The sequence below is a fragment of the Mus pahari genome, chromosome 2 (assembly GCF_900095145.1).
Source record: "Mus pahari chromosome 2, PAHARI_EIJ_v1.1, whole genome shotgun sequence".
Classification (NCBI taxonomy): domain Eukaryota; kingdom Metazoa; phylum Chordata; class Mammalia; order Rodentia; family Muridae; genus Mus; species Mus pahari.
In genome coordinates, this window is record NC_034591.1 from 66,792,688 (window position 1) to 66,820,339 (window position 27,652).

At 45.9% G+C, this 27,652-nt stretch overlaps 1 protein-coding gene across 3 annotated transcripts in view; it reads right to left on the reverse strand.

Annotated features, from left to right (window-relative positions):
• Positions 1-14,809, reverse strand: part of Znf777 (zinc finger protein 777) — a 27,494-nt gene extending 12,685 nt beyond the window's left edge. The window contains exons 1-4 of one of the 3 annotated variants that reach the window (XM_021191051.1): positions 14,544-14,809; positions 9,704-10,561; positions 7,896-8,022; positions 3,821-3,934 (exon numbers count right to left, since the gene is read on the reverse strand). In XM_021191051.1, coding sequence (XP_021046710.1) covers positions 3,821-3,934; positions 7,896-8,022; positions 9,704-10,546 — 1,084 coding nt within the window. In that variant the 5' untranslated portion in view covers positions 10,547-10,561; positions 14,544-14,809. Of the gene's footprint in view, positions 1-3,820; positions 3,935-7,895; positions 8,023-9,703; positions 10,562-13,494; positions 13,652-13,848; positions 13,972-14,543 lie in introns of those variants that run through there. The other 2 variants (XM_021191050.1, XM_021191052.1) reach the window with 2 other exon arrangements.
• Positions 14,810-27,652: the final 12,843 nt, after the last annotated feature.

Sequence of the window (27,652 nt, forward strand, 5' to 3'; positions counted from 1 at the left end):
ACACACACACACACACGCATACACAAACCTTAGTTAAAATAAAACAAGACTTGGGTTCCTTCTAATCAACAGATTCCACATCCCCAAATCTTCCAGCTTGCTCTTCATAGACCCATCAATTCCTGTCTACACTATTAACACTTAATGTCCCAGTGACAACCATCCAGTTCAGAGCTTTGCTTCTAACTCTGGACTTTATTTGGCAGCTTTCTCTGTAGTGTCTCTCTCGCATGGGTGCATTTTTACTGTTTCTCTCCATCTGAGCCTCAAGTCCATCTTACTTGAGGCTAGGAGTTTTCCTTGGCTCTCTCCTCCCCTCACTCACACCCACCAGTTTTTCTTGGTCAACAGCCAGTACATATCTTGCAAATAGCCACTGCTCCCTCCTACTGGGCTGAGCCAAGGCCTCAAAGTATTGTCGTCTACGAGTTTCCAGTATCTTCCCTTCAGTCAGTTCTTCGAGGACCACGGAGCCTATGTGGTATTTAGGTCTCTACTAAGATTTCCATGTTCCAAGATCTGTCTTATTAAATGTTTTTACTATATTTCTGTGCTGTATGTGTGTGTGTGTGTTCATGTGTGCAAGCATACTATAATATGTATGTTGAGGCCAGAGACTTGTTGAAGTTGGCTCTCCTTCTACCGTGTGCATCCTGGGGACTGAACTCAGTCACTCAGGCTTGGCAGCAAACACCTCTATTGGTTGAGTCCTCGTGCCAGTCTGCATGATGCCCTTCCCGACCTCCCAGTCTCAGCAAGGCCTTCTGTGTTTTGTCTTGCAAATTGTCACAGCTCTGTTATAGGAGGTGGCTGGTTTTCTGTTTTGTTAAGACTTATTTTAATTGTGTACATATGTGTGCCTATAGATGATGTGCACGTCCTGTTCATGAAGATGCTCGAGGAGATCAGACTCACTGGATCCTAAGGCTGGAGTAACAGGCAGTTGTGAGCTGCCTGATGTGGGTGCTGGGGACTGAATCTGGGTCCTCGGCAAGAGCAGTGCATGCTAATGGCCGAGTCACCTCTGCAGGCCAGTGACTATTCACACAGTGTGGATGTGGTTGCTAACAGTGGTCTTCTCCACTGAGGATATGATCCTCCGTGTGAGCAAGACCCTCTTGGGAACACAGCTAGCGACAGAGTGCATTGATATATAAAACATCTCATGAATTAAATAATAAAGAAACAAATAAATTTATGGCATAAAATCTTCCATAGCGTGACGTCAGAGGTGACAGAGTGAGCCATAGTATGATATGATATACACAGTATGCATATCAAAATATCTTAAACGGTATTTTAGTTTCTGTTCAATGTTTCAGACTCTCAAAGGACATTATTAGGTCAAATGTATTAATGTTTTAGAATATTTAAGACATATATATGAGAACACACATTTTTGCCATGGCTTCTGGCAGGGCTTGAGTACACAGGGGAAGGAAACAAATGGATGGACATACAGACGGATGACAACTACTCTGAGTATTTTCAATCATGTGTTAATAACTGAACTCTCTATGGAACTCTTAGGGAACCAATGTACTGAATGAATTTACTGAGACAATTCATGAAAACCGCCATTCTTGATATATGTGGAACTAGAAAAGCTCTCGGTTTTCTAGATGCTCCTGCTTGGTTTGCACTTTTGGGTTGGGTTCAGGGTTGCCTCTACCACCTTCTTGCTAGGGAAAAGACACTGGATAGATTTCTCCATTATGTGGAAGCCTGATGCTTACAGCCTCTAAGGTAGCAACTGCTTGGCTACTTTATTGTGCAGTGGTCCCATGTTACCTGCCTGCCTGCCTGATGCCACCTCCAAGGGCTGGAAAGGGTAAGTGCAGCAAGTGGCATAGTTCAGCAATATCAGGACCTCGTTATGAGGTCACTTGCCTCACAGAAGCTCAGGCCATGGATACATACGTAAGTATGTATGTATGTACGTACGTACGTACGTACGTACACACACACACACACACACACACACACATGTCTGACTGAACCCAGCTCAGCACAAAGTAGGTTTGGTCATTTGCTTTTTACTTTGTACCCTATTCAAGCCAGCTCCTGGACATCAAAACTAGTTGGAGCAGCAGTCATATTTTAGGATTTTGGCCATAAAGCACCTCTGCAAATTCTCACCTTAACTCTCCTTGCCTGACTTCTTCCATGCTGAATCTCTCTCTATTTCCACCTAATTTCTTGTTTTCCATGTGGCCACTCAAACCTTTAAGGTATAGATTTCCTCCAACCTAAATATACCTCTAGAACCCCTCAACCTCGTCTACTTTCAAATCCATCATCTGTGACAATGGGGGTAAGCCTCAGCCCTCCATTTGATGTTTGGCATTGAAGTGACCATGTACCCAGGCATCCATGGACCAACCTGCCCTGTCTTGAGTTGTTTCTGAGCTAATACAGTCTTCAAATCAATGACATTAAATCATAATGTCTGTCTGTTGGTCTTCAATTGAGTTCCCTAGCAGGATCATCTCCTTTCTGCGATCAATAAGATCCCTAATCATGTACTATTATTCTTGAATATTACATATGTCTACCAAGGATAAAGGCATGTTTCCATTGAAAAATGAGGCAATGAGGCCCTTGGTCTTATGAAGATTATATGCCCCAGTACAGGGGAATGCCAGGGCCAGGAAGCGGGAGTGGCTGGGTTAGGGAGCAGGGTAGCAGGGGGAGGGCACAGGGAACCTTTGGGATAGCATTTGAAATGTAAATGAAGAAAATATCTAATAAAAAGATAAATAAAGGGCTGGTGAGATGGCTCAGTGGGTAAGAGCACCCGACTGCTCTTCCGAAGGTCCGGAGTTCAAATCCCAGCAACCACATGGTGGCTCATAACCATCTATAACAAGATCTGATGCCCTCTTCTGGAGTGTCTGAAGACAGCTACAGTGTACTTACATATAATAAATAAATAAATCTTTAAAAAAAAAAGATAAATAAAATAAAATTAATCTAAAAACAAAAAACAAAACAAAACAAAACAGAAAAATGAGGCAAGTCCAAAGGAAACCCCCCAAGTAGAGCCTACAGAACTTATGCACCACGAGAGCACTCACAGTGAATGTGTGTGGGCTACTGCTCCAACCACTGTGAAGAGGGCACTGGCTCTAGCTGTATTTACTGAGTCACTATGACATGGAAATCTCCATGCCAGGCCCTTGATACCTAGTAGCATATGTACCAGGCCTATCTGCTGATCTCATTTAACTGGAGTTAAACCAGGCCTGCTGGAGTCCTGCGCTGCCGGGAGTTTCTAATCACGGGCATGCCTGTCCTCTGCTCTGCAGGAACATGGCCCTTCTATGGGGAAGGCATTCTCTGGGCTGGAGAAATGGCTCTGTGGTTAAGACCTCTTCCAGAGGTCCTGAGTTCAATTCCTAGCAACCACATGGTGGCTCACAACCATCTGTAATAGGATCTGATGCCCTCTTCTGGTGTGCATGAAGACAGCTACAGTGTACTCACATACATAAAATAAGTAAATCTTTAAAAAAGGATGCATTATCTGTTTCTTCCTACAAAAGGGATAAGAATGGGTCATGTCAACAAACAAAAACAGAAACAAAAACAAAACAAAGCAAAAAAACCCCGATGAACTTTACACATTCCCACTATCAGCTACCTGGGCTACTGGGCTACTGGAGATTATGGGAAACTAACTTCCTGCAGGCCTCCTTCCTGCATAGCTTGATACTTTATCAGTCTTTCAGGTCCTTTCTGGACCTCAGCAGCGCTCCATACTGAAGCTGCCAGAACGCTGAAAGACCCAGCATGCAGGGCCCTGGCGTCTGCCACTCACCGGCACTGGGATCTGTGGGCGTCTCGCCCTCCTCAGAGTCCTCTTGCTCCTGCATGGCTGGCCTCTCTCCGCGCTCCATCTGTGACATGAGGTCTGGTTTGGATATTGCATAGTCTGGGCAGAGGAAGGAAAGAAAATATTCTGTCTGTGAGGGAGCACTGTATGCTGTAAGGTATCACCCGTGGGGACATGGCTCAGAATAGCCCCTTTGCCGGGCAACTGGCTATGCTGGCAAAGAAACGGGCAAGTATTCACCTCTTTCTCCAGGGCCCTTTAGGTCTGTGTCTCATGCTGCTGGCAGACACTAAAACTTGCACAGAGCTTCATGAAAAAGTTGAAATTGTATGCAGTAAAAACTTAATCCTGATAAAGTATAAACTTCATAAAACAAAACACTGATAAAAGCTCCTTATGTTAAAAAGGGTTGCCAAGCATGACGGCTCATGCCTGCAATACTGGCACTTGGGAGGTAGAAAGAGAACTTCTGTGAATCCAATGCCAACTTGGGCCATAGACTGAGATCCTGTTTCAAAAAGCAAGAAAGAGTTCAGATGTGGTGGCACACACCCTTACTCAGCACTGGGGAAGCAGAGGTAGGCAGAGTTCTGAGTTCAAGATTACGCTCAGCTACTTAGTTAACTTTCCGGCTGGCCAAGGCTACATAGTGAGACACTGTCTCAAAAAAGAAAATAAAAATTAAAAATAGGAAAAAAAAAAAAACAAAGAAAAGAAGAAAGATAGGAACAGGCATGTAGCTTAATGACAGAGTATGTGCTTAACATGTATGGAACCCTAGGTTAAATCCTTAATACTCCTCAAAAAGTTTATAGTTATTTTGAATAAAAAGAGGAAATATTAGAAAAATACATATTCACACATAGTAGATGGTTAATATTCATATTTCTATAAAACAACCTTTATAATCAGTAGAAAACAAGAGCAAAAGTATGAATAGGTAATTTGTAGGAGATAGACAAACGACTAATTATATAAAACAGACACACAAGCTTACTAATCAAGAAATACATTAAAATAAAAATAGTACAATTTCTTTCATCTATCAAAAGGACACATATTTGCTTAGATTAAGTACTCAGGGTGCAGAAAGATCAGGAGTTCAAGGTCAGCACATTTGAGACCAGGCTGGGTTACATGATCTTGTCTCAGAAAACCAAACCGAACCAAACACAAAGATATTAAGACAGAATAAAGCAGGGCATGGAGAAACGGTATTCTCATGGACATGCAGACAACACACTGGCTCAGCTGTTTAGGAGGCTCCACGGTTGTGAATCTTCTCCACAACCCACTTCACATCTGTTCTGTAAACACTGGGCCACTGCACAGATAGACAGGGCTGTTTACCACAACATTCTGCAGTGAGACACAGAAGCACCCACAGATCAGCAATGGTCAAAAGCCAGAGTTCAGGGGGTCACACAAAAAGGTCAGGGGTTAAGAACACTTATTTCTCTTGTACATAACCTGGGTTAGGTTCCCAGCACCCACATGGTGGCTCACAAATACCTGTAACTCCAATTCCAGGGGATCCAACACCCTCTTCTGGTATCCACGGGCATTAATTAGGCATGCACACAGTACACATGTTAACATGCAGGCAAAGCACTCATACACATAACATTAAAAAAACAAACAGAGCTTGCCTGGCTACTGTACTTTCTTTCCAGGGACTGTGGCCTATAGGTGCTGATAAAGGTCCCTGGGCTAACCTGAGGTACGTAAGTGAACGGTTGCCTCTGTGCAAACTCCACACTGCAGGTCTAACAGGATAGACACTGTGTATGCTTACACATGTTCAGAACCTGGGTGACGGATGCTCCTGGTGGCTTCCTCTACGGGGTGGCTCCTCTGTGAGGTAGCACTGGTGAGTGCACAGCAGTTGCTCTTTATTATGTGATTATAAATTGTTAAGCTTTCATAATTGTATATGTATTTTTAAAAAAAACACATATTACTAAAAAGTAATGTTAGCCTATGGAAAGTTATATCTAAAATTAACTATTCTTGCCTAAATCAAAATTATTTTTTAAAAAATATATTTTTAATTACATTAGGGTGATTTTATTTTTACTTAATGTCTATAGGCATTTAGCCTACATGTCTGTCTGTCCAGCAGTGCTTACAGAGGCAAGAACAGTACATCAAATCCTTTGGAACTAAAGTTACAAATAAACAGAATAAACCACATGGGTGGTGAGAACCAAATACAGGTGGGTCCTCTAGAAGAGCAGCCTGTGCTTTTAAATGCTGAACTTTCTCTCTCTAGCCCCATATTTATTTGTATCTTATGTGCCCAACAGTGCACTCAACGTTTAAACCTTTCTCCCTTTTATTTGTGTGTTCATGGGGTTGGGGGAGGAGTATATGCAGGTGTGCTCACCTGTGCACACACATGGAAGATGGCATTTTTTTCTTTCACTCTCCTGTATATTTTTTTGAGATAGGATCTCTCAGTGAACCTGACGCTGTTTTGACTAGTTGGCTAGACAGTAAAGGCCCAGGCACCCGCTTGTCTCCACACCCCCAGCACTGCATACAGACACACACAAGGTGTCTGGCTTTTATGTGAGTGGCGGTGAGCTGAACTTAGGGTTCTGTGACTCTTTAGTGACTGAGTCACCTCCCCAGTACCCTCAGGTTTTTCTTTTGTCTATGTCAAAAAATTCTACACACAAGAAAAAAGGATACATAACGGAACAAAGTCCAACTTTCCCGTTTTCTATCCTTTCATATTTTTAAATGAAAACAAGAATCGACAGACTTTGGCATAGACAGATTTTGGTGAGACCATGACGTTGTGATGGGGACCAGGACTCTGGGGCCACAGGCCTAAGTGATAACGTGTATGAGAAAGATCTCTGATCTTTTCCATCGTCCCTACTACGTTACTCTTGGGAAGCATTTCACACCTTGCTGGCACACAGTAGGTCCTCAGTACATTTGCTTTCTTCTAGTCATTTTTCCTTCTTCAATGACTGTTTGCTAGACAAATGACTTTTGAAACGGTGCAAAGGAAAATGCCAACAGTGAGAGCCCACCACAGTCTAGCCTGCTGCCCAAGGGCTTCTGTGTAGTGTGGACAGACTGTGCCCACTTGTGCTCTGCTGACATACAAGGGTTTTTCTCTTCATTTGTGTTAGTCTTTTTAAAAGAAAAAAATATTTGTAATTACATGTATATGTATGTTTGTGCACGTGATTCCAGATGCCTATGAAGTTCAGAAGAGACTCAGACCCTACAGAGCTGAAGTTACAGGCGTTGGCAGGCCACCTGATGTCTAAGCTGGGAACTTTTAACCACTGAGCAACCTCTAGTCTGTTGTGGCACTCTAAAATTCTGTTGGTAGGGAGATGGTTCAGTTGGTCAAGTGCATGTCTGGTAAGAATAAGAACACGGGTTTAATGCCCAGCACTCACATAAAAGTTGGGGGTAGTGGTGCCCATCTGTGACCCTAGCGCTGGGGGAAGTGGGGGTGGGGGGAGTGGTGGGGAGGGAGGCAGGTCCCAGAAGCATTCTGACTAGGCAGTCTAATCACCTCAAAAACTAATGAGGAGAACAACAGAAGATAAAGTTTGACATTGACCTCTGCCCCCCCCCACAGGCATACACTACAGTATACATGTACACACAAGTAAAATTCTGTTTGAAGCCAGGTGAGGTATTGCATGTCTATGATCTCAACACTCGGGAAGTTGAGGCAGCAGGATTCTGAATTCAAGGCCAGCCTTACTAAGATCCTGTTAAAACCATCTGCTGGACATGGCACTGCACTCTTATAATCCCAACACTGGGGAGGTAGATGCTGGAGGATCCTAGTGAGTTTGAGGCCAGCCTAGCCTACACAGCAAGTTCCAGGCCAGCCAGGGCAGTCCTATCTCAAAACAAAATAACACATACACACAAACCCAAACCCAAACAAGTGCCACACTCCAAACAATCAAATAAAACCAAAGCCAAACAAAATGTTTGCCTTTTCCCAATACAGGAGCTGCTGTTCACATTTCCTAAGCGTCTACACAGACCTCACACCCCTGACACGGTCCTTTGCTCTTACCCATAGAGACCAGAGACTCATAGTTGCCCCTCATTACATTCTTGTAGAGCTCCTTCTGCCACTCAGAGAGATTTCCCCATTCCTGCTCAGAGAAATGGACGGCGACATCATCGAATGTGACAGGAACCTGAAACCAAACAACTGCATCAGGAAAGACCAAAGTGATAATGCCACAGATGGCCAAACCTCAACTCCCTCTATTCAGGGCTAGCGAGGGAGCCTTCCTCCCCTGTACTTGCGGGGGGGTGGGGGGGACTGTTATAGGGAGCCTTATCAATACCCTGCTGGCCACATCCCTGGCCAAGAAGTGGAGGACTCATCTTGCCTGGGCTCTTCCCCAGGAACACCAGGAAACCTGCTGAAAGTGCAGACTCTTAAGCCCCACCCTGGAACTTCAGAGATCAGTAAGCCTTTAGTGAGATCCTGAAGTTCTAATGCACAATAGCTTTCAAGAGAAACTGGTATATATACAGACTCAGTCTGTTTGGAATAAAAAGAAAACTGGTCCACAATCATGTTCCTTTAGAACCTTCTAGAAAATAAGATTAAAACCCATTTCTTAGCTCCTTAAGGATATTTCCTGAAATCAATTTTACTGAAATTCAGGATTTAAAGTAAATGGACAAAAAGATTAGATAGAATAAAAACCTAAGAGTTAAACTATATTCTTCTCCCTATCCAGTCTGATGGTTAACCATTAAGAGCTGCTCATAGGGCCCTTAGTACCTGCAAAGAATTGGTTTCAGAACCCTCAGAATACCAAAGTCGGCAGATGCTTAAGTCTTTATATATAAAACGGCACAGTATTTACATAAAACCTATACAAATTCTCCAGCACTTTAAACCATCCAATGATGGTACGCAATGCCCCCAAGGTAAAAGCTGGGTGCAGTTGTAATCTACTATTCAGGGGATGGCTAGAAAAAGGGTTCATGTTCAGTGCAGACATAATTTTCTTTTTTTTCCAGTATTGTAGTGAGGATTTTGGTTTCTTTAAAAAAAAACAAACACACACACACACACACACAGAAATTGGAACGTGATTTCATGTTAATCCCAGGTGTGGACTACAGGGCTGCTTCAGACCGCCCACAGCAGCTGACTAGGATTTGCCTCGTGCAGGGGTGTGATTTGCCAGTGACAACAATTGTGTGAAGTTTGAAATTCTGGAAATCTTTTATAGGGTATATAAATGCTAGCTCCAAGGGGCAGGGTGTTGGTTGTTGTTGGTCTCAGTTTGTTAAAAAGTTGTGTAAAGAAGAAACAAGAATTAGCTATCCTGATAGTGAAGATGATCAAACTTGCCCCAAGGAACTCAATGCCCCTAACAGCAGGAAGTAGTCTAACAAGAACATTGCCCTCTCTCCCCTCTATCGTTTTTTCTCTCCTATCTAGTGTTAGGGGTTGAAAGGGTGGGGAAGGGTAGAAGAATAAAGAACCCGAAAGGTAGCAAATGCCGGCCACACAATATTAAGAGTGGTCAGAAACCACCATGCAGATCAGAGTGTGGCGGGCAGACTGACAGGACCTGCTCTGTGTGAGCTCTCTGCATCCTAGCTCAGGCTCTGGGAAGGGCTTTTCTCACCCCTTTCTAAATGGGCTTTTCTGCCAGTTTTTGCTTTTACCAACAGGACAGGTAATTTGCTTTTGGTGTGCCCTGATCTCGGTGAAGCAATACTGGAAGGCAGGGGCTCTTGCTTCTTGTTTTTCCTTTCCCAACTACCACTTTCCCTTTCTTTCACCTGAAATAATCCCTAAACCATATTCCCTGCAGATGCCTTGGGAAGACCCCAATGGAATGTGTGTACCTTGGGAACTTCTCCATTGCTGCCTGGGGGTAGCCGCAGGATCCAGAAATTTCTGTTTTTCAGCAGATTCTCCATGTTCTCCAGGCGCCGCTGCAGCAGCCCATACTCCTGCAGTAAGGTCCCCAGTACAACCCACTTGCTCTCCAGGTGATTTGCGAACTCCACAGCTGTTCTCTCACAGTCTGCTATCTTCTTCTCATTTGTCCCTGTCCTGCCTTCCAGGGTCAGTAGTCGCATGGCCTGGGCCTCCAGTTTCCTCTCCACTGCTTGGACGGCAGCCCACACAGCCAATCGCGTGATCTCTGCGGTGGGCAGTGGCTGTTCTTTCTGGGCTGCAGAAGAGGTATGGAAGGGAGTGTCCTTTTGCGAAGTGGGACTCTGGAGCAAGGGGTCCATGTCGGTCTCAGGAGCTGTGGGTGACAGAGTCAGCGAGTCTTTCTCAGGAACTTCAGGAGAGTGGAGTGTAGCTTCCTGATGGTGGGCGGAGTGGGAGAGGAAGGGGATCCCCTGACCAGCTGCTGAAGGGGAGTACTGGGTTTCTTCTTGGGAAGCCAGGGATACCTGGTGAGGTGCGTCTGGCTCAGAAGTGGCAGGATACAGGAGTGAAGGTCCTTTCTGGAGAACATGTGACATCTGGCTGGATGTCTCTTGCTTAGTAGTACTGTCAGTCTGGGGCAGGACACCTTGCCGGGGGGCAGTGGGAGACAAAGGAGGAACTTCTTTCGGGGGAAGAATGCAAGAAGGGAACGCAGTTTCTCTAGGGAGTCGAGCAGGGGCCTGACGCACAGACTCTTCGTGTGGAACACCGGAGAATGACAGAGGTGACGAGCGATCGTCCTCCATGTCCAGCTGCTGGACCTGTGTTCAAGGAGAGAAGGAAAGACAGGATTGAAGGTCAAAGTCTCCAGATGGCAAAACAAATCCAAGAGACAAGTGTTCACACTAAAAGGTTCTCAGTTTTGGAAGCAACAAGACACATTCCAAAAGAGCAAATCTTTTCCAAGTGTCACTGATCTGGACATCAATGATACTCTATCAGGAACAACACATAAAAGATGGCTACGTTACCTTCTGTTTTCTACAGAGCCATCTTTCCCCCACGTTTCAAAAGTGATGAATGGTGTGCATGAGGTGAAGGGGACTGAGAAGGAATCAGAACACTCAGCTGTTGGCTCTGTTAATACCTATCGCTGCCCTACTCACTATAGCCTGCTCACGTGACTACTGCCTTCAGTACTACCAGACTACTGTCTGGAAAGGTCTGCAGAGGCTGGATGGACTTGGGGTATTGCAACTGGCTTTTGTTACAAGTAACAGACAGTGAGACAAAGTGACTAACAAAGCTAACCCCGGCAATTCAGCTTCCTCAGGAGCCCAGGTTTCCTAGGTAGACGGTCCACTGGGACAGGGGTACATTGCTGGGCTGGGGTCCCTCATTGGGGTTCTTGAGGTAGGGACTATGAAGGAAGGACGGTTGTGACTGACACCATGAGACATTAAACGAGTTTTGAGTATGACAAGAGTGTTGGGGACTAGAAGCAGAAGAAAGATGTGTTTTCTTTTGGCACTCTGGTCCCCATCTTAATATCCATGTTAAAATCTTAAGCCACCAGGGAGGTGACGCCACGCTCGTCTGTCAGTGCCCAGTTCACTTTCCTAGCCATTTAATATCGTTACTGGACCTGAGCGGAATTTTTCCATGACAATTTTTGTTCTTTTCTTCATAATATTCTTTCAAGGAATCTGTTCAGCTTCTATGCGCTCTATGAGTGTCCTGTAAGGAAGATAATCAAAACTTGTTTTCTCCACTTGAAAATTAGCATAGCCTTTTTATGTTCAGTCTTATAGTGTGTGCTCAGTAAGTGCCTACTAAAAGGTTATCAAGGTAGTAACGAGGCTCCTTTTGCCATCTGTCAGAGGCTTATCTAAGCCCACCTCACACCTTCCATAGCTGTTTGTCTTAGTTTGTTCACTGATTCACATACAGGTAACTCAGAAAATCAGCGTCCTACTTTTAAGGCAAGGACTGGAGATTCTGAGTCCCTGTCCAGGAAAGACCTCTGAGAAAGCATGGGCCATACCTCTGTTATTTGGGGGCTCATTAGCAGAGTAAATATGTAGGACTTATTATGTGCCATAAACTGTGTTAAGCATTCTAAAGGATTATCTCATTTAAGCCTCACAAGACCCGATGAAATGGGCACTACTAGAATTACCAGCCACACTTAGCCCGTGAAAACCCTGAAAATAGGAGAGGCCCTATCTACCTTGCCTCAGGTAACAGACTCCAGAGATTGTAGGGGACCTCTGGGCCTCCATTATAGACAGAGGCGGCTGATAGGTTTCAGTGCCGAGTCGAAGGCTTGGTGATTAAACACACCAATGGGAGGCTTACTACAGGCAGTCATGTTGGGATCGAGGGCCCTATACAGTTTATGGTGGTGTCAAGAGCCCCCTAGGAAACCTAATGCAAATTATGAGGTCTCGAAATACATACAGATACAAAACTCTGCAAACCCTGAGAGTTCAAAGACCCCTTTACTCTCGACCCCTCACTATCAAGTTGGTAGCATAGTAGACAGCCCCTTAGGTGGAAGCCTCAATCACACAGCTAAAGGAACCAAGAGCCAACACAATGGGTATATTAAAGCAGTCTGCCTGAGGGAGGACTAGGGGATCTGCCTATAATTAGTAGGAAGAGGGAAAAAAAATACCTGGAGGGCAGATCAGGTGCCAAACAGAGTTTTACCTCAGACCAAAAAAAAAAAAAAAAAAAAAGCCAGCAGGACAAGATATCTTTACTAACCACCTGAATCAGAGCTCAAAGGAAAATGGTATTTTTTTTTTCTCCATTTAGGGATTTGGAATACTGGAAAGGGGTGAAGGGTCACAAGGTATAGCCCCCCCCCCCCCAGTCCTGATACAATGTCATCAGTTCCAGCAAACCTGTGGCTTGATCTTACCCTCAAGCAGAGATATCTAAATGGAACAGGCTCACATTCTCAAGCTGCTAGCTGCTAGCTGCTAGCAGGAGACGAACGTTAGAATTCCTCTGCGCCACATTTCACGGCTTCTACCTGTCTCTCTTTCCTCCCCACCCTTGTGTGGTAAGTGAATAGGGGCTCCAGGATCCATGCCAACATACTAGAGACATGCATAACGACACACTTTTTACAAAAGCTGTGCCATGTTCTTCCACAACCCAGGATGGTTCACTCAGAATTACATGCCATGAAGACCTAAGCCCAGAGGTAGGACTGTTTTAAAAATAAAAAAATCTTCATTTTATTTCCCAGGTGTTTTGTTATTGTTATTTTAAGAACTGCGAGGTTTTTAGGAAGCCATCTATCCCATCTCTTCCAGTATACATGGAAACAGGTTCAAAGGCACGGACTCCCATGCAGCAAACCTGCCTAGCACAGCCAGGGTGCCTCAGAGAGCACGTTGGGTGGGAGGGCGTTTAATTACTGAATGGCCCTCGGAAGAACATCAACCTCTAAGGCTCTCACTCGCCAGACCCCATTTATCCGTACCCCAAGTTTGACTCGGGGTGCTCCTGACGCAGAGGCTATATGGATCACACTGCTCCCCACACCGGGAGTCGCTGGGCTGGGCGCTGCCCGGCCTTCCCCTCCTCCCTCGACGGGCCGCAGCCAGTGCTCGGTCAGCCCAGGCCGCCCACCCTGGTGAAGCCGCCGCCAGCGCCGCCCCTCCCCGTCCAGGCCCGCAGCACGCTGGGCAGGCCTCTACGGGACTGCGGGCACCCAGCCCGGGCCGACTCGCTACGTGACCTTGGGGCAGGCAGGGCAGGTCGCCGCCGGGTGTCCGTGCCTCAGTGTCTCCGCTCTGCGAAATGGGAGAGCCGCGTCAGCACCGCGCCCAGGCCGGGAGCCGTTCCGCGGGGCCGAGCTCTGCGGAAAACGTGCCGCCGGCCACCCCGACGGACGCAGCGCCGGCTCCGCAGCGAGGGAGCGAGCGCGCCACCCGCGCCCCACCTCGGGCCGCGTGTCCGGGAGCCGTGCGGCCGCGCAGCCTCGCACGGACGGCCGCCGCTCCCGCCCGCCCCGGCCGTCCTCCCCCCCAGGGGGCGCGCGAGCCCGCCAGGGCGCCCCCTCCCCGCTAACGTCGCCGCGCCCGGCCCTTACCGAGACCCCAGGCCGGGCCGCCGAGCCCGGAGCACGCAGGCAGTCCCCGGGGCCCCGAGGCCGCGCGTCCGTGCGCGCGCGGGCTGCCCTCCCCCGAGCCGGGGCCGCCTCGGCCATGGCCCCGCGCCGCCCGGCCCGCGCCGCGCGAGTCCCCGCCGCCGCCGCCGCCGCGCGCAGCCCCACGCAGGCCCGGCGCCGTGGGCGGGCTGGCAGTGCGGCGAGGCCTGGCCTCACCCGCCGGGGCTGCGCGGCCGTCGGGCCCCGGCCTGCTCGGGGCTGCGCTCGGCGGGCGGGCGCGGGCGGCGGTGGCGGCGTCGGAGCGCGGCTGTGCGGGCTGTGCCCCGGCGGCGAGCTGGGCCCCAGCGCTCTGCGGCCGCCCCCGGCGCGCTCGCCCGCCCCGAGCGGCCGACGCTGCGACCCCGGCTGCGGCCCGGGTCCCGGCTGCGAGCTGCGCGGCCGTCCCGGCGCCTCTTCAGCAGGGGAGCTGCACCGCAGCTGCCATGTTGCTACAAACTGCATCCTGGGAGGCATGTCCCTCTCAGGCGTTTCAAGAGGAGCGCTCGGAGGCTCGTCGGAGGCGGCCGGAACCCAGACAGCTCCATCTACAGCCGGTAGGAGCGAACAGTGAGGCGCGGGCCGCCGCGGCGCCGGACACGCCCTGAGCCCGTCGCGGCTCCCGGTCCCTCGCGGCTCACCTGGCGTCTTGGCGGCCCGGCGCCCTCGGGCCAGGCCGCGGCGGGCAGCGGCGGCGGCGGAGGCGGCGGAGCGGAATCCGGGGCGCGCGGCCCGCGCGGCGCGCTGGGTCTGGAGGCGGGCCGATGGGCTCCGACAGCCTTCCGCCCGCGGCCGCCTGCGCGTCTCAAACCCAGAACCCGGTCGTTGGCTTTCAAAACCTGCGCTCACAAAGGGATCGGAGAGAGCCGTCACACCACAGAAAGCCGGAGTTCATGTGACCAGCGCAGTGCAGCCCGGGTTCCAGGGACGCGGGCTGTGGATCCAAGGGGAGCGAGGGGTGGGGGTGGGAGTGCTTTGTGAAAAGCCTCAGTGTTGTTTTCGGCCAGAAAGGACAGAATTCCTGGAATCTTTGAGGGCACGGGTTGGAAGGGGCTAGACGGGCTGCTTAGGAGGAAACTGAGGCTGAGCCGGGAGTGGCTTGCTGATCCCAAGTTGCAGTTTTTGCCTCCTTGTACTCTTTCCAATCATGAGAGAGAACCCTCTTTCCTGGACAGGTTCAGTGAAACGCACGTTTACTGAATATGCAGGAGCTGCCAAGATTTGGGAACGGAATGAAAAAAGAAAAATAAGTCTGAGCAGGTGCCCTGGTTACAGTTAGGGATGAATGAACCCCAACTGGAACCTAGAGGAAAAGCCAGAATAATTTTTTCACTTCATCTCCATGGAACCCCGGGGGTATCTGGGTTGGAGCTTGTCTTAGAAGGCAACCGGGCAATATGAAGCTCTCAGTAAAAACAGAGACCACCAGGCCAGGGACATCTCATTTATTCGTGGTGTCACGTGCGCCCCCCCCAATATGTCTATGAATTGCGTATCATGTGTGCATACACAGGCAGTGCACACTACTGACTTTTGTATTCTTGAAGTTTTACATAAGTTGTATTTATTCAGCCCATATCCTGTTGCAACTTTTTGTTATCTGGGTAGATACAGTATGTGTAAACAAGTCTATCTACCTGGTCTATTCATCCTAACCCCTATATAGTATTTCATTATCCTTCGGGGGAAATGAATCCAAACCTGCTGCCAGGACGTCACATATGCATCACAGACATACACAGCGCATTGTGCTGTTCACCAGCTCTGGAATAGAGTACCTTCAACTTTCCCAGGCTTTAACTGCTCAGCAGAGACGGTGCCCACATACCCTACCACCATGCATGACTTCCTGTTTTCATGTCCTGGCCAACATTTCCTGGTAAGGGACTTAGAAAGTTTGTCAAAAAGTTGAATGAGAAATGCAACTCCTTATTCTTATTGACATATATATTTATGCTGCCTTCATTAAAGAAGTTGATTGCTTTTTAAAAAGTGCAGCGCTGACGTTAGTTTTCTTACCCTGCAAGGCTCTCTTCACGGTCTGTACCTGTTCTGTTGGATAGCTTTTCTTCCATTGGTTCATAGCGTTTTATATAAAAAAACAAAACACTCTGGTTATTATTAATCCTATCATCCCCCAGACATTTAATGTAACAACTGATGGGTGGAGTTGCAATTGTTATTTATTTACTGCGTTACTGAGACTGGGAATTGAGCTAGGGCTTCTTGCATGCTAGAGTACAGCTCTGCCACTGAGCTACATCCCCAGCCCTTATTTTTTTATTTACATATATTTATTTACTTATTTGTGTGTGGGTTGTGGTCATCCATATGCTCTGAGCGCCTGTAGAGATCGGAGGGCAACTTTAAGGTTCTCCCCTTTCAACATGTGAATTCCTGGGATTGAGCTCTTAGTGGAGTACAGTATGGCATGTCAACATTTCAGTATGTCTATACAGCATAGGTCAGGACAACTGGCTTATTCATTAGTTCAAACCTTTACCATTTCTTAGTGTTTGGATTACCCAAGATCCTCTTGGCTAAGGCGTCAGGCATACACTTCACTACTGAGCACCCCAGCCTTTCTGATAAACCATAGCCACAGTGTGCTGCTCTGTCTGCTGTAAGAATTCTAACAGGATTCTACTGAATCTACCATCTTATGAGCCATTTTCTACTTCTTATGGATGTTCAAAGATTCTCTCTCCCTCTCTAACGGTCTGACCATTGAATAGAGTTCCTCATATTATGGTGACCACCAACCATAAAATTTTTTTTGTTGCTAAGTCATGACTATAATTTTGCTACTATTATGAATCACGCTTTCTGTGAAACTTAGGTGACCCCTGTGAAAAGGTCATTCAATCCCCAGAGGGGTCAGGAGTCACAGGCTGAGAACAGCGGCTAGCAATGCAACAAGGCTGTGGAACATTTTCTTCATGATTGATGTGGGGGAGAGTCCAGCCCACTGTGGGTGGTGCCATTTCTGGGCAGGTGGTCTTTGGTTGTGTAAGAAAACAGACTGAGCAAGCCATGGGGGCTCACCAGTAAGCAGAAGTTCTCTGTTTCAAGTCTCAACTCCAGGTTCCTGCCTTGAGTTCCTGTCCTGGCTTCCTTTCATGAGGCACTGTTACAGGGTATAAGCCAAATAAACTGTTTTGTTCCCAAGTTTCTTTTGGTCATGTTGTTTATCACAACAGTTAAAAAAACAAACTAGAATTGTCTTGCTATGTAGTCCACTCCCTGGTATCAAACCCAACATCTTTCTGCCTCTGCCTCCTGAGTGCTACGATTTGTAAGTATATCACCATCACAGCTACCACACAGTCATCCAGCTATGTTTCCCCCTGTCCCCTCTGGTTTTTCGAGACAGGGTTTCTCTGAGTAGCCCTGGCTGTCCTGAAACTCGCTTTGTAGACCAGGTTGGCCTCGAACTCCAGTTCTGCTTGCCTCTGCCTCCCAAGCACTGGGATGTGGGGAGGACATCACCATCCAGCAGTGTGGTTCATTTTAACAGCCTGCTTTGCACTAGTTATTCTACCTCACAGGGGCTGGATGCTCTTGCAGAGGCTCTTTAAAAAAGATATATATCTGGGGCTAGGAAGGAAGCCGGCTCCCAAGCTGGTGACTGAAGTTTGATCCCTGGGTGCCATACGGTGGAAGGAGAGAACCGGTTCCCACAGATTATCCTCTGACTTCCACACATGACTGGTGGCACTTCCCCCAACCCCACCACAGAATAAATACATGTGGAAAATAAGTCTAGAAAATTGTATCTCTACAGAATTTTTTTTTGCCATTATTCCCCAAACAATACTATATAACAAGTATTTGCAGATCGTTTGCATGTATTAGATATGAGCCTGAGCATCCATGGGTTTTTGGTATGTACGTGTGTGTGTCCGTGTGTCCTGAAATCAGTCATCCTAGGTGTCATGGTGCTGTGCTCTCTGGAGCCTTGGGGCCTTGGACTGTATTCCACTTCATATCTCGCAGGAGTGTACGTTTCTCTGTATTTTGTGTCTTACAATGGTGTATTGAATTGTTTCTGTAATTGTATGCATTCTTAGTATTTCTCCCCTCAAGATTACCAACGTGAACGTCATATAATCACATATAATTTTGTTGTAAAATTCCCATAGAGAAGATTGCTCTAGTCTGTGCAAACTGCCCTGAGCTGGTCTGATCTCAGAAGCTGAGCTGGGTCAGGCCTGGTTAATACTTGGATGGAAGGATTGCTTCCCCAAACAATATTAAATGTTTTACATTTTTGTCAATAAATGGCTATTCTCTTTACAAACATTTTTTTGTTTTTTTGTTTGTTTGGTTTTGAGACAGGTCCCACTGTGTATCTCTGTCTACCCTGGAACTTAATATGTAGACCACGCTGGCCTTGAACTCAGAGAGCTGCCTGCCTTCACTGGGATTGAAGGCATCCACAACATTCTGGTTACAAAACTATTCATACGGTCAGGCTAGAGATGGGTGGTAGAATGTTTGCTTAGCATGTAAAAGGCTCCAGGTCAAATTCTCAGTACACTCCCCCCCAATTATATATAATTATATATATGATTTTATTATTTACTTTTTAGTGCATTGGGATTTGAAATGTGTTGTTTTTTGCTTTGTAGCTGTGCTGGTCCTTTTTTTTTGTTTTGTTTTTGAGACTGGGTTCATGTAGGTTGGCTTGGCATGATGATAGGTGTGGACCACCACATCCAGTGTCATTTTGTAAATGACTGAAAAGAAAATCTCTTGATAAAAACTAACCATGCCTTTCAGGTTTCTTACAGCCTTACTACTTTATCAGTTACTGAAATATGTATGTATATTTCATTTTTTTCCTCATAGTTCTGTAATTTTTTGCTTTATATATTTTTGAGGCCATGTTGGACACTTTAAACTTATTTTTCCTTTGATATTGTCACCTTGTATAGTCTAGAAATTAGAGCCTCTGGCATCAAAACCTGCTTTAGCTAGTAGTGTTAGCACATGTTAGCTGATGTCTTCTCTCCTCGTCCACAGATTAACATCTTAGAACTAGCTCTGTAGTCCAGGCTGGCCTCACAGAGACTGGCCTCCCTCTGCCTGCCGAGGGCTGGGATTAAAGTCATGTGCCATCACTCCCTGGCAGTTAGCGGTGGCAGTGGCTTCTTCTCCTCTTCCTCTTCCTTTTCTTCCTCTTCCTCCTTCTCTTCTTCTTCCTCCTCCTCCTCCATCTTCCTTCTTTCTTTTCTCTCTCTTCTTTCTTCTTCAAGACAGTGTCACTATGTACCCTAGGCTAGCAGGTTTTCCTCATCTTTCCTCCCTCTGCGAAGAGCCATTCTGCTGTTCTTTCAGTGGTGTGAATGAGCATTCTAAGTTGTATAGTTGACTTAGGAAGTCTAAAGCCTGCTTCACTGGGTGTGATGGTGGTTAGCCAGTAACCCCAGCACTCGGCAGAGACAGAAGCAAGTGGGTCATTATGCATTTGAGGACAGCCTGGTTTACATGGTGAGCACCAAGGTAGCCAGTGTTACATAGTGATACCCTGTCTCAAAAATATCTAAATGAAATTGGTATTTTTTTTTTCTTTTTTAAAAAGTTTAATTCTATTTAAAAAATTTGTTTTGGGATAGAGGCCCATTTTGCTGAGGTTAGTCTTAAATTTTCTCTGTACTAAGAATGGCCTTAAATTTCTGACTTCTTGCCTCTGCTTTCCTGGAGTTGGTATTACAGGGGGTACCTTCCACTACTCCAGACATCGCCGACCCTTACTTGAAATCGTAAGGACTATAGAATGCTTTCATCTAAATCACCTCCATCTTATATTTTATTGTTACCCATTATTTTAATTTAATACTTATGTGTATGTATGTGCCTGGGTGAGTTTATGTTCCATGCATATGCATGCAAGTGTTTGCAAAGGCCAGGAGAGATCATCAGCTCTGGCCCTGGAGTTCTATATAGATGGAGAGCTATGAGCTGCCTGTGCTGGAACAGAATCTGGGTCCTTTACAAGAGCACCAAGCACCCTAGCCACGGAGCCGTCTCTCTCGTCCTTTAGTTTATGCTTCTAACATAGTTCCACATGTCATTTTTTTTAAAGGCTTATATTAGTACATTGTAGCTGTCTTCAGACACACCAGAAGGGGGCTTTAGATCCCATTACAGATGGTTGTAAGCCATCTGTTGTAGTTGCTGGGAATTGAACTCAGGACCTATGGAAGAGTAGTCAGTGTTCTTAACCACTGAACCATCTCTCCAGCCCCCATTTATCATTTCTTTATTTTTCATTCTAGGTTCTTTCTTCATCTATGTTTGATGAAGCTCTCAGCTCTCAGTATTTGTGGTTTTAGAAATAAAATACTCTATAAAAATAGTCACTATTCCCCAAATAATGTATTATACCAACTATTTGTACAGGACTTATATCATATTAGATATTAGTAGTAATATTGATGTGATTTAAGCTTTCTGGAAGGATGTGCAAAGGATATATACAAATGTTATGGGATAAGGGCTTTGGAATGAGTCCCCCTTCCCCATACTGATGAATGACCATTATTATTATTATTTTTTAACTATTTGTGATTCTGTTGTATAAGAAGTGTCCTGGGTTCTAGAAGAAAGCAGACTGAGCAAGCCAGGAGGGGCAAGCCAATAAGTAGTACCCCTCCATGGCCTCAGCTCCTACCTCCAAATTCCTTCCCTCTTTTGGTTCCTGTCCTGGCTTCCTTTAATGATGGGCTACAGTGTGAAAGTATAAGCTAGATAAACCCTTTGCTCCTCAACTTGCTTTCTGGTTATGGTGTTTCATTGTAGCAATTGGAACCCTAAGACACTATACCTTTACTTCTAGAAATACCTTATTAGTTAATTAATGTATTTGTTCGTGCAACAGGTTCCCACTCTTTAGTCCTGGCTGGTCTGTAACTCTGTATGTAGACCAGGCTAGCCTCAAACTCAGAGAGATTTATCTCCACTGCCTCCTAGTTGGTATAATTAAAGTTGTGGGCTTATGGTGCCTGACTAGAAATATATATATTCATATATATATATATATATATGTATATATTCATATATGTATATATGTACACACATATATATGTATATATATGTGTATTATATATGTGTGCAATTGAGAATTTCACATTGTATTTTGATCGTATTCACCCCCAAGTCATTTCAGATTCATCCCTAATTATATGCTAGCCCAACATTGTATCCTTGATTTAAAAAAAACAAAAAGTCCAGCCTATGTAACCCTGGTTCTATCATTCTGGGTGTGTGACTGTCCACTGTAGTGTGCTTAACCTACCAGAGACCATACCCTTAAAGAAAACTTAAGTCTCCATCTCTTGGCCACTATCTACTATGAATAGCAAGTCAGCACAGGGTAGCTTTGTGCCTGTCTGGCTTGAGCTTGTACGGGTCTTGTGCATGCTTTCCTAACTGCTGTGAGTTCATATGTGCCTTGTGTTCCGTTGCAGTTATCTACCACCTTTGGCTCTTACAGTCTTTCCACACCCCACACTCCGCCATCATGATTCCTGAGCCTTGGTAAGAGAAGAGTGTGATAAAGATATCCCATTTAGGGCTGAACACTTTGTAGTTCCGTATTCTCTGCATTTTGACCAAATAAAATTTGAACCGGGCTTGGTGGCACACGCCTTTAATCCCAGCACTTGGGAGGCAGAGGCAGGCGAATTTCTGAGTTTGAAGCCAGCCTGGTCTACAAAGTGAGTTCCAGGACAGCCATGGCTACACAGAGAAACCCTGTCTCGAAAAACAAAAAACAAAAAACAAAAAAACAAAAAACAAAAAAAACCCAAAACAAAACAAAAATTGTCTGATGAGGTTTGAGAGACACACTAATCAATGAGAATAACAATATAAGTCATTAGGAGTCAGTTTAATACTATGTCCCTTTAGCAGAATAATATTAGATTCTCCCCTAGAGCCTATGAGCTGTCTAGCCACAAGTGCTAGCCCACCCACCCTCCTTTCCCTCCCCCCATCCCCTCTGTTTTTTGTTTTGTTTTGTTTTGTTTTGTTTTTTGTTTTCTTTTGAGACTGGGTTTCTCTGTATAGCCCTGGCTGTCCTGGAACTCACTCTGTAGACCAGTCTGGCCTCGAACTCAGAGATCTCCTGATTGCTGAGATTAAAGGTGTGCACCACCACTGATTGGCTTAGCCACTGATACTTGATCCTGATAAAATAGGTCTCATCCTGTGGAGCTGGCCTGCATTCCGGTTGGTTATCCCGTGACATCCATACCACTGTTGCACCAGGGGCCATATCTTACCAGACTGGTTTTTATTGTAGCTTGTAGGGTTCACAATTGCATATGTTTTATGATTAAGGTTTCGTGATTTCTATTGAGTATACATTTTCTACTGTCTGCCTCTGATAATTTTCTATTCTCTTGTAGCTGTCCAGTGGCCATGGGTTAACTGGGTTACCTGAAAGGGTGGCTAGAAATGAAAAAAGATGGGGTTTGAGAGAAGGGCAAGACAAAGTTTCTGGTCGAGGCTCAAAGTTTACTATTCAGCACTGTGGGAAAGCCCACAGACCCCTGTTCTTTGTTTCAGCTGGCTTATGTTGCAAAGCAAGCTCTGCAGGCAGTCTGCTCCTCAAAGCTGGTGTAGGAAATTTCAAATGCAGCGAGGCCGACCTAGGTCTTAAAACCATTGTGGCAAGCACTCAAGGTCTGTTTAGCCTACCCAAGGCTGGGGGAAGGGCACACACTGTAAATACGTCATATTATCTTTAGGAATATGTTTATATGAATTTGAATTCTTGGATACTTAAGCGTGCTGTTACTGTTCCTTGTTCATAGTAGATTGTTTATGTCTGGGCTTGTAATGTATGGTTGTGTGTTTATATTGAGCAGGACTTGAGTCTGTATTTTGGGGTTGTTCCTCCTGTTTTGAGCTTGCTTCACCTGGAAACCTCAGTTTGTGTCATTGCTGTCCGTCCAGTTTTTATGTCTGTTTATCATTCCCTCAGATAATGTAAAATTGAAACCCTACCCCACTAGGAGGTATGTTACTAGCAGGTACCAGCTTTGGTTTTAAATCCTCGGGGAGGATACTGCCCTTGCAGTGGCGAGCCCAGCTTGAGAGGGACAAGCTTTTGTCATCTGTGGTAGCCATGTTACTCTTCAGCTTGGATCTCAGTGTAAGTCATTCAGTCAGCTGCAGTACAGATGACTCTGCCTGGGAACACCTTTGGGGAATACCTTGGTTTTCATTTCTCATCAACAGGGACTGAGTAGCTGGGGATCAGGGCTGGTCATTTCTGTCCAGCATTTGCTCTAGAGATTGTTGGGCTGGCTCAAACTACCAACTCTGCATCCTTCTGTGTTCCTGATTTCCAAACCTGCTTCCTCTCCCCTTTCTCTCACCTGTCATGTGGCCTGAGATGGAGCCTGCAGAACTCTACCTTCTTCCTTTGAAACTTCTTGTATTTCAAACTATCGAGCTATGGTGTCAGGATGCGTGTGTGTGTGTGTATGTGTGTGTGTTGTTGTTGTTGTGGTTGTTGTGGTTGTTGTTGTTTTTACAGTTAGTTAACTTTACATCCTAACCTCAGTTTCTGGGAAGTCCCTCCTCTGCTTCTAGGCCTTTTCTCCACTTCTCTTCATTCATCTTCCCTTTCCTGCAGAAGAGGGGAGGCCTCCCACGGACATCAACTAGCCGTGGCATATCCAGTTCCATTAAGACTGGGTGCATCTTTTCACAAGGCAGCCCAGTGAGGGGAAAGGGCCCCCAGAGGCAGGCAACAGAGTCAGAGACAGCCAGTCCCTGCTCCTGCTGTTAGGAGTCCCACATGAAGACCAAGCTACATAATTGTTGCATATGTGCAGAAGGCCTAGGTCAGTTTCATGCATTCTTTTTAGTGGGTGGCTCAGTCTCTGTGAGCCCCTATGGGCCAAGATTAGTTGATTCTATAGACTTTCTTGTGCTGTCCTTGACCCCAGACTCTATAATCCTTCCTCCTCCTCCTCCTCCTCCACAGGATTCCCCAAGCTCTACCTAATGTTTGGCTGTGGGTCTTTGCATTCGTTTCTATCAGTTGTGGGGTGAAGCCTCTCTGCTGATCATTATGCTAGGCACTTGTCTGCAAGTATAGCAGAATACCATCAACGTGTCAGGGGTGGGCTCCCTCTCATGGCATGGCTCTCAAGCTGGACCAGTTATTGGTTGGTCATTCCTTCAATTTCTGTACCACCTTTACCCCTGCATATCTTATAGGCAGGATAAATTGTTGGTTGAAGGTTTTGTGGCTGTGTTGGTGTCCTAGTCCCTCCACTGGAAGTCTTTCCTGGTTATAGGAGGTGACTGTTTCAGGCTCTATATCCTCCATTGTAGGAGCTTTAGTTAGGTTCACCCTCCCAGATTCCTGGGATTTTTCCACTGCCTTAGGTTTCTAGCTTGTTACAGAGATACCCCTACTCCAGTTGTCTCTCCCTGTACTTTTCCCCTCCATCCTCCCTCCACCCGGTCCCTCCTGTTTCTATCCCCCCTCTCCCACTCCCTCACTCACCCACGGTGTCTGTTCTGACTCCCTTTCTCAGTGAGATTCAAGTGTGTCCTGCTTAGGCCCTCCTTGTTACTTAGCTTCTTTGGGTTGATGGATTGTTATCCTTCCCTTTTTGGCTAATACCCACTTATAAGTGAGTACATACCATGTTTGTCTTTCTGGGTCTGGGTTACCTCACTCAGGATGAGCTTTTCTAGTTCCATGCATTTGCCTGCAAATTTCATCATCTCATTGTTCTTAGTAGCTGAGTAGTATTCCATTCTGTAATGAACTACGTTTTATCATTCTTCAGTTGACAGACAGTTGTTTCCAGTTTCTGGCTACTAAGAATAAAGCTACTATGAACATAGTTGAGCAAGTGTCCTTGTGCTAGACCGGAGCATTCTTTGGTTATGTGCCCAGGAGTGGTAGAGCTGGGTCTGGAGGTATATCTATTCCCAGTTTTCTGAGAAACTGCCAGATTGGTTCAGGATGTGGTTTTGAACTGTACACGTGCTGATGACAAGGCTTGCAAGGTTTTTGTGGAGTCCAGGGTGTTTTGCCTTGGTCCTACAACTATGCTCTTCTTTAGAACCAGTCAATTCCAGGTAGGCTCAGCAAGGACTCCTGCCATTATAACTTGGGCATGCAGCTGTCTTCATTTTGGGCATATAGGATTTCCTTTTATTTATTTATTTTGTCATAGTTTTGTATTTGAAAGCATGTTTATTAAGTTTTATTCAGAATTTCAAGATGTGCATATCAGCAATATGTTTAGATTGTACAGTTAACAGTATATTATTTCTTAAACATTTTTAGATTTATTTGCATTTGCCTGCATGTATGTGTGTTCTGTGCATGCTTGGTACTTGTGGAGGTCAGAAGAGGGTGTTATATCTCCCAGAATTGGAGTTTTGGATGAGTGTGAACTACCACAAGCATTCTGGGAGTTAAAGTTGGGTCCTCTTCAGTACCAAGTGCTCCCACCGAGCCATCTTTCCAGCAGCTCCAGTCTCCCCTTGTTTGAAATGGCCTCGTTCTGCAGCCCAGATGGGCTTGGAAATGCATTATGTAGCCTAGCATCCCTGGAACTCAGCCTTTTGCCTCAGCTTCCCAAATGCTGGGATTAATAGTTGTGAGCCACCACATCTAACATTTCCCCCACTATTTTAAAAATAACAAATTATTTGAGAGTATATATTAATGTATAAATGGTCATAACACTTTTAAACAGTGTACATTGTAGGATAATTTGACAATTGCACCCAAATTAGGAACCCTGTCTTACAGTGGTCAAAGAAAAAAAGGCCTTGTTTTCTAAGCTTCTTGCCTTGTTTTTAAATGGACAACTTTCATAGACATCTACAAGGTAGGAAAGGGTTGAATAAGGTGACAGATGGAGTCTACACGGGAGTCTGGGAGAAAGGCAGGGCTGGTGTCAGTTCCACTTGCAGCGATCTAGGGAGGGTAGATGATTCTTTGAGCCAAGACCCAAGGGGAGGTAGGGATGTGCCAGGTGGACTGGAGACAAAGGGAAGGGGGATATTGTTTGCAGTAGCTGTGGCATGGAGTTCAGGGGAGAGCCCGTGGCTCAGTTTGTCTGGGGCGAGGTACAAATGGAGCATGGGGAAGAACAAGGAAGCCCCACCCCCATGTGAGGGGTTAGAAGTACTGTGCTGATTTTTAGATTTTAACCAGCAGATAATGGGGAGTCCTTTCAGCTAGGGAGCAGTAGTGACCAGGTTTCCCAGGCAGAAGAATCACCATTGAGCAATGTAAGGGGTGGAATGAGGCCTCCATGGTAGTGACAGATTTTGAGGCCCAGAAGACCTTCAGTGATGTAGAAGAGTTAAGTGCTTTATTTTATTTTAAAATCATAGTGGGTTTCAAGATATGGTTTAGCAGTTAAAAGCATTTGCTGCTCTTGTATTGGACCTAGGTCTGATTCCCAGAACCAGGGTGGGACTCACAACAGCTTGCAACTCCAGTTTCTGGGGATCCAATACTCTCTTCTGGTTTCAGAGAGCTGCTTCACATACATGTCACACATGAACTCACACAAGCAAATGCACTTGAAAAAAAAGTTACTCTAGTTGTTTTTCTTATAGGATCTCATAAAAAGCCCTGGCTTGTTTGAAACTATGTAGACCAGGTTGACCTTGAATTGCAATGACCCTTCTGCCCCTGCCTTCCAGTTGCTGGCATGATAGGAATATGCCATCCTACCTGGCTCAGGGTACTTGATACTACTGATATGGTTAAAATACAACCCATCTTGTCTTTCATGACCTGGCAAGTGGCACCTAGCCCCAGATGGAGAAATCCTTTATTAGAGAGTCATGCTAGGCTCTGCTTCTTAGTCTTTCATTGGGAGTCAGGATACATGCAGGTGGAGGGACTGAGGTAGAGCAAGGGCACAGTGAACTGGGTAGGACTCCTTGCTGGCTTTCAAATACTGGAGACATCTAGTGAAGGAGATGACCAGAAGTTAAGGAAGGTATTAAGTTGGCAAGAAGCTAGGCACTGCCATGATTTTCCATCATGGGCCTGGTGGAACCTTCCCTTCTGTCTCATTCTTATGTCCTTCATGAAACATATGAAATAAGTGAAAAATAAAAGTTTAAATACATCTTTACTCTTTATTATGTGCATCTGTGTGGGAGTGCTTGTGCTTATGAGTGCGGGTGTATTCAGAGCCCAGGGCCATTCGGTTCACTGGAGCTAGAGTGGCAGGAGGTGCATTCACAGCCTAACACAGGTGCCAAGAATTGAACTCAGGTCCTCTGCAAGAACAGCTCTTAACTGCTGAGCCATCTCTCCAGCCCCCCAAATATTTTTTCCTTACCTTAAAAAATTATGAGCAAGATGATTAGCCCTTGAATGGGAGTGTGGCCAGGATGCAGCTAGAGGTACTGCCACCTTCCCAGAAAGGAAGGGATAACTTACACCCATTTCCTTGATACTTCATTGTTTTCTCTAAGAATTTCCTATCTTCCCGAATACCACCCCAATCTAAATTATATAAACCTTGTCTATAGTCTGTTGGCAAAGAGATTTGGTATGTTTTGATTTTCTTTCCAAAAGCCAGTTTATCTCTAGGAAGCCAAACTTCCCTGAAGTCATCACCCCTTGTTCCCAAGGTGGCCCAGCACTATAGGGGTTGAGAAATGGCTTCCGGGAGGAGGTGTTTAGAAGCAGTAGGAAAAATGGTGAATATCTAAGAATGGAATCCATGAAATAGCC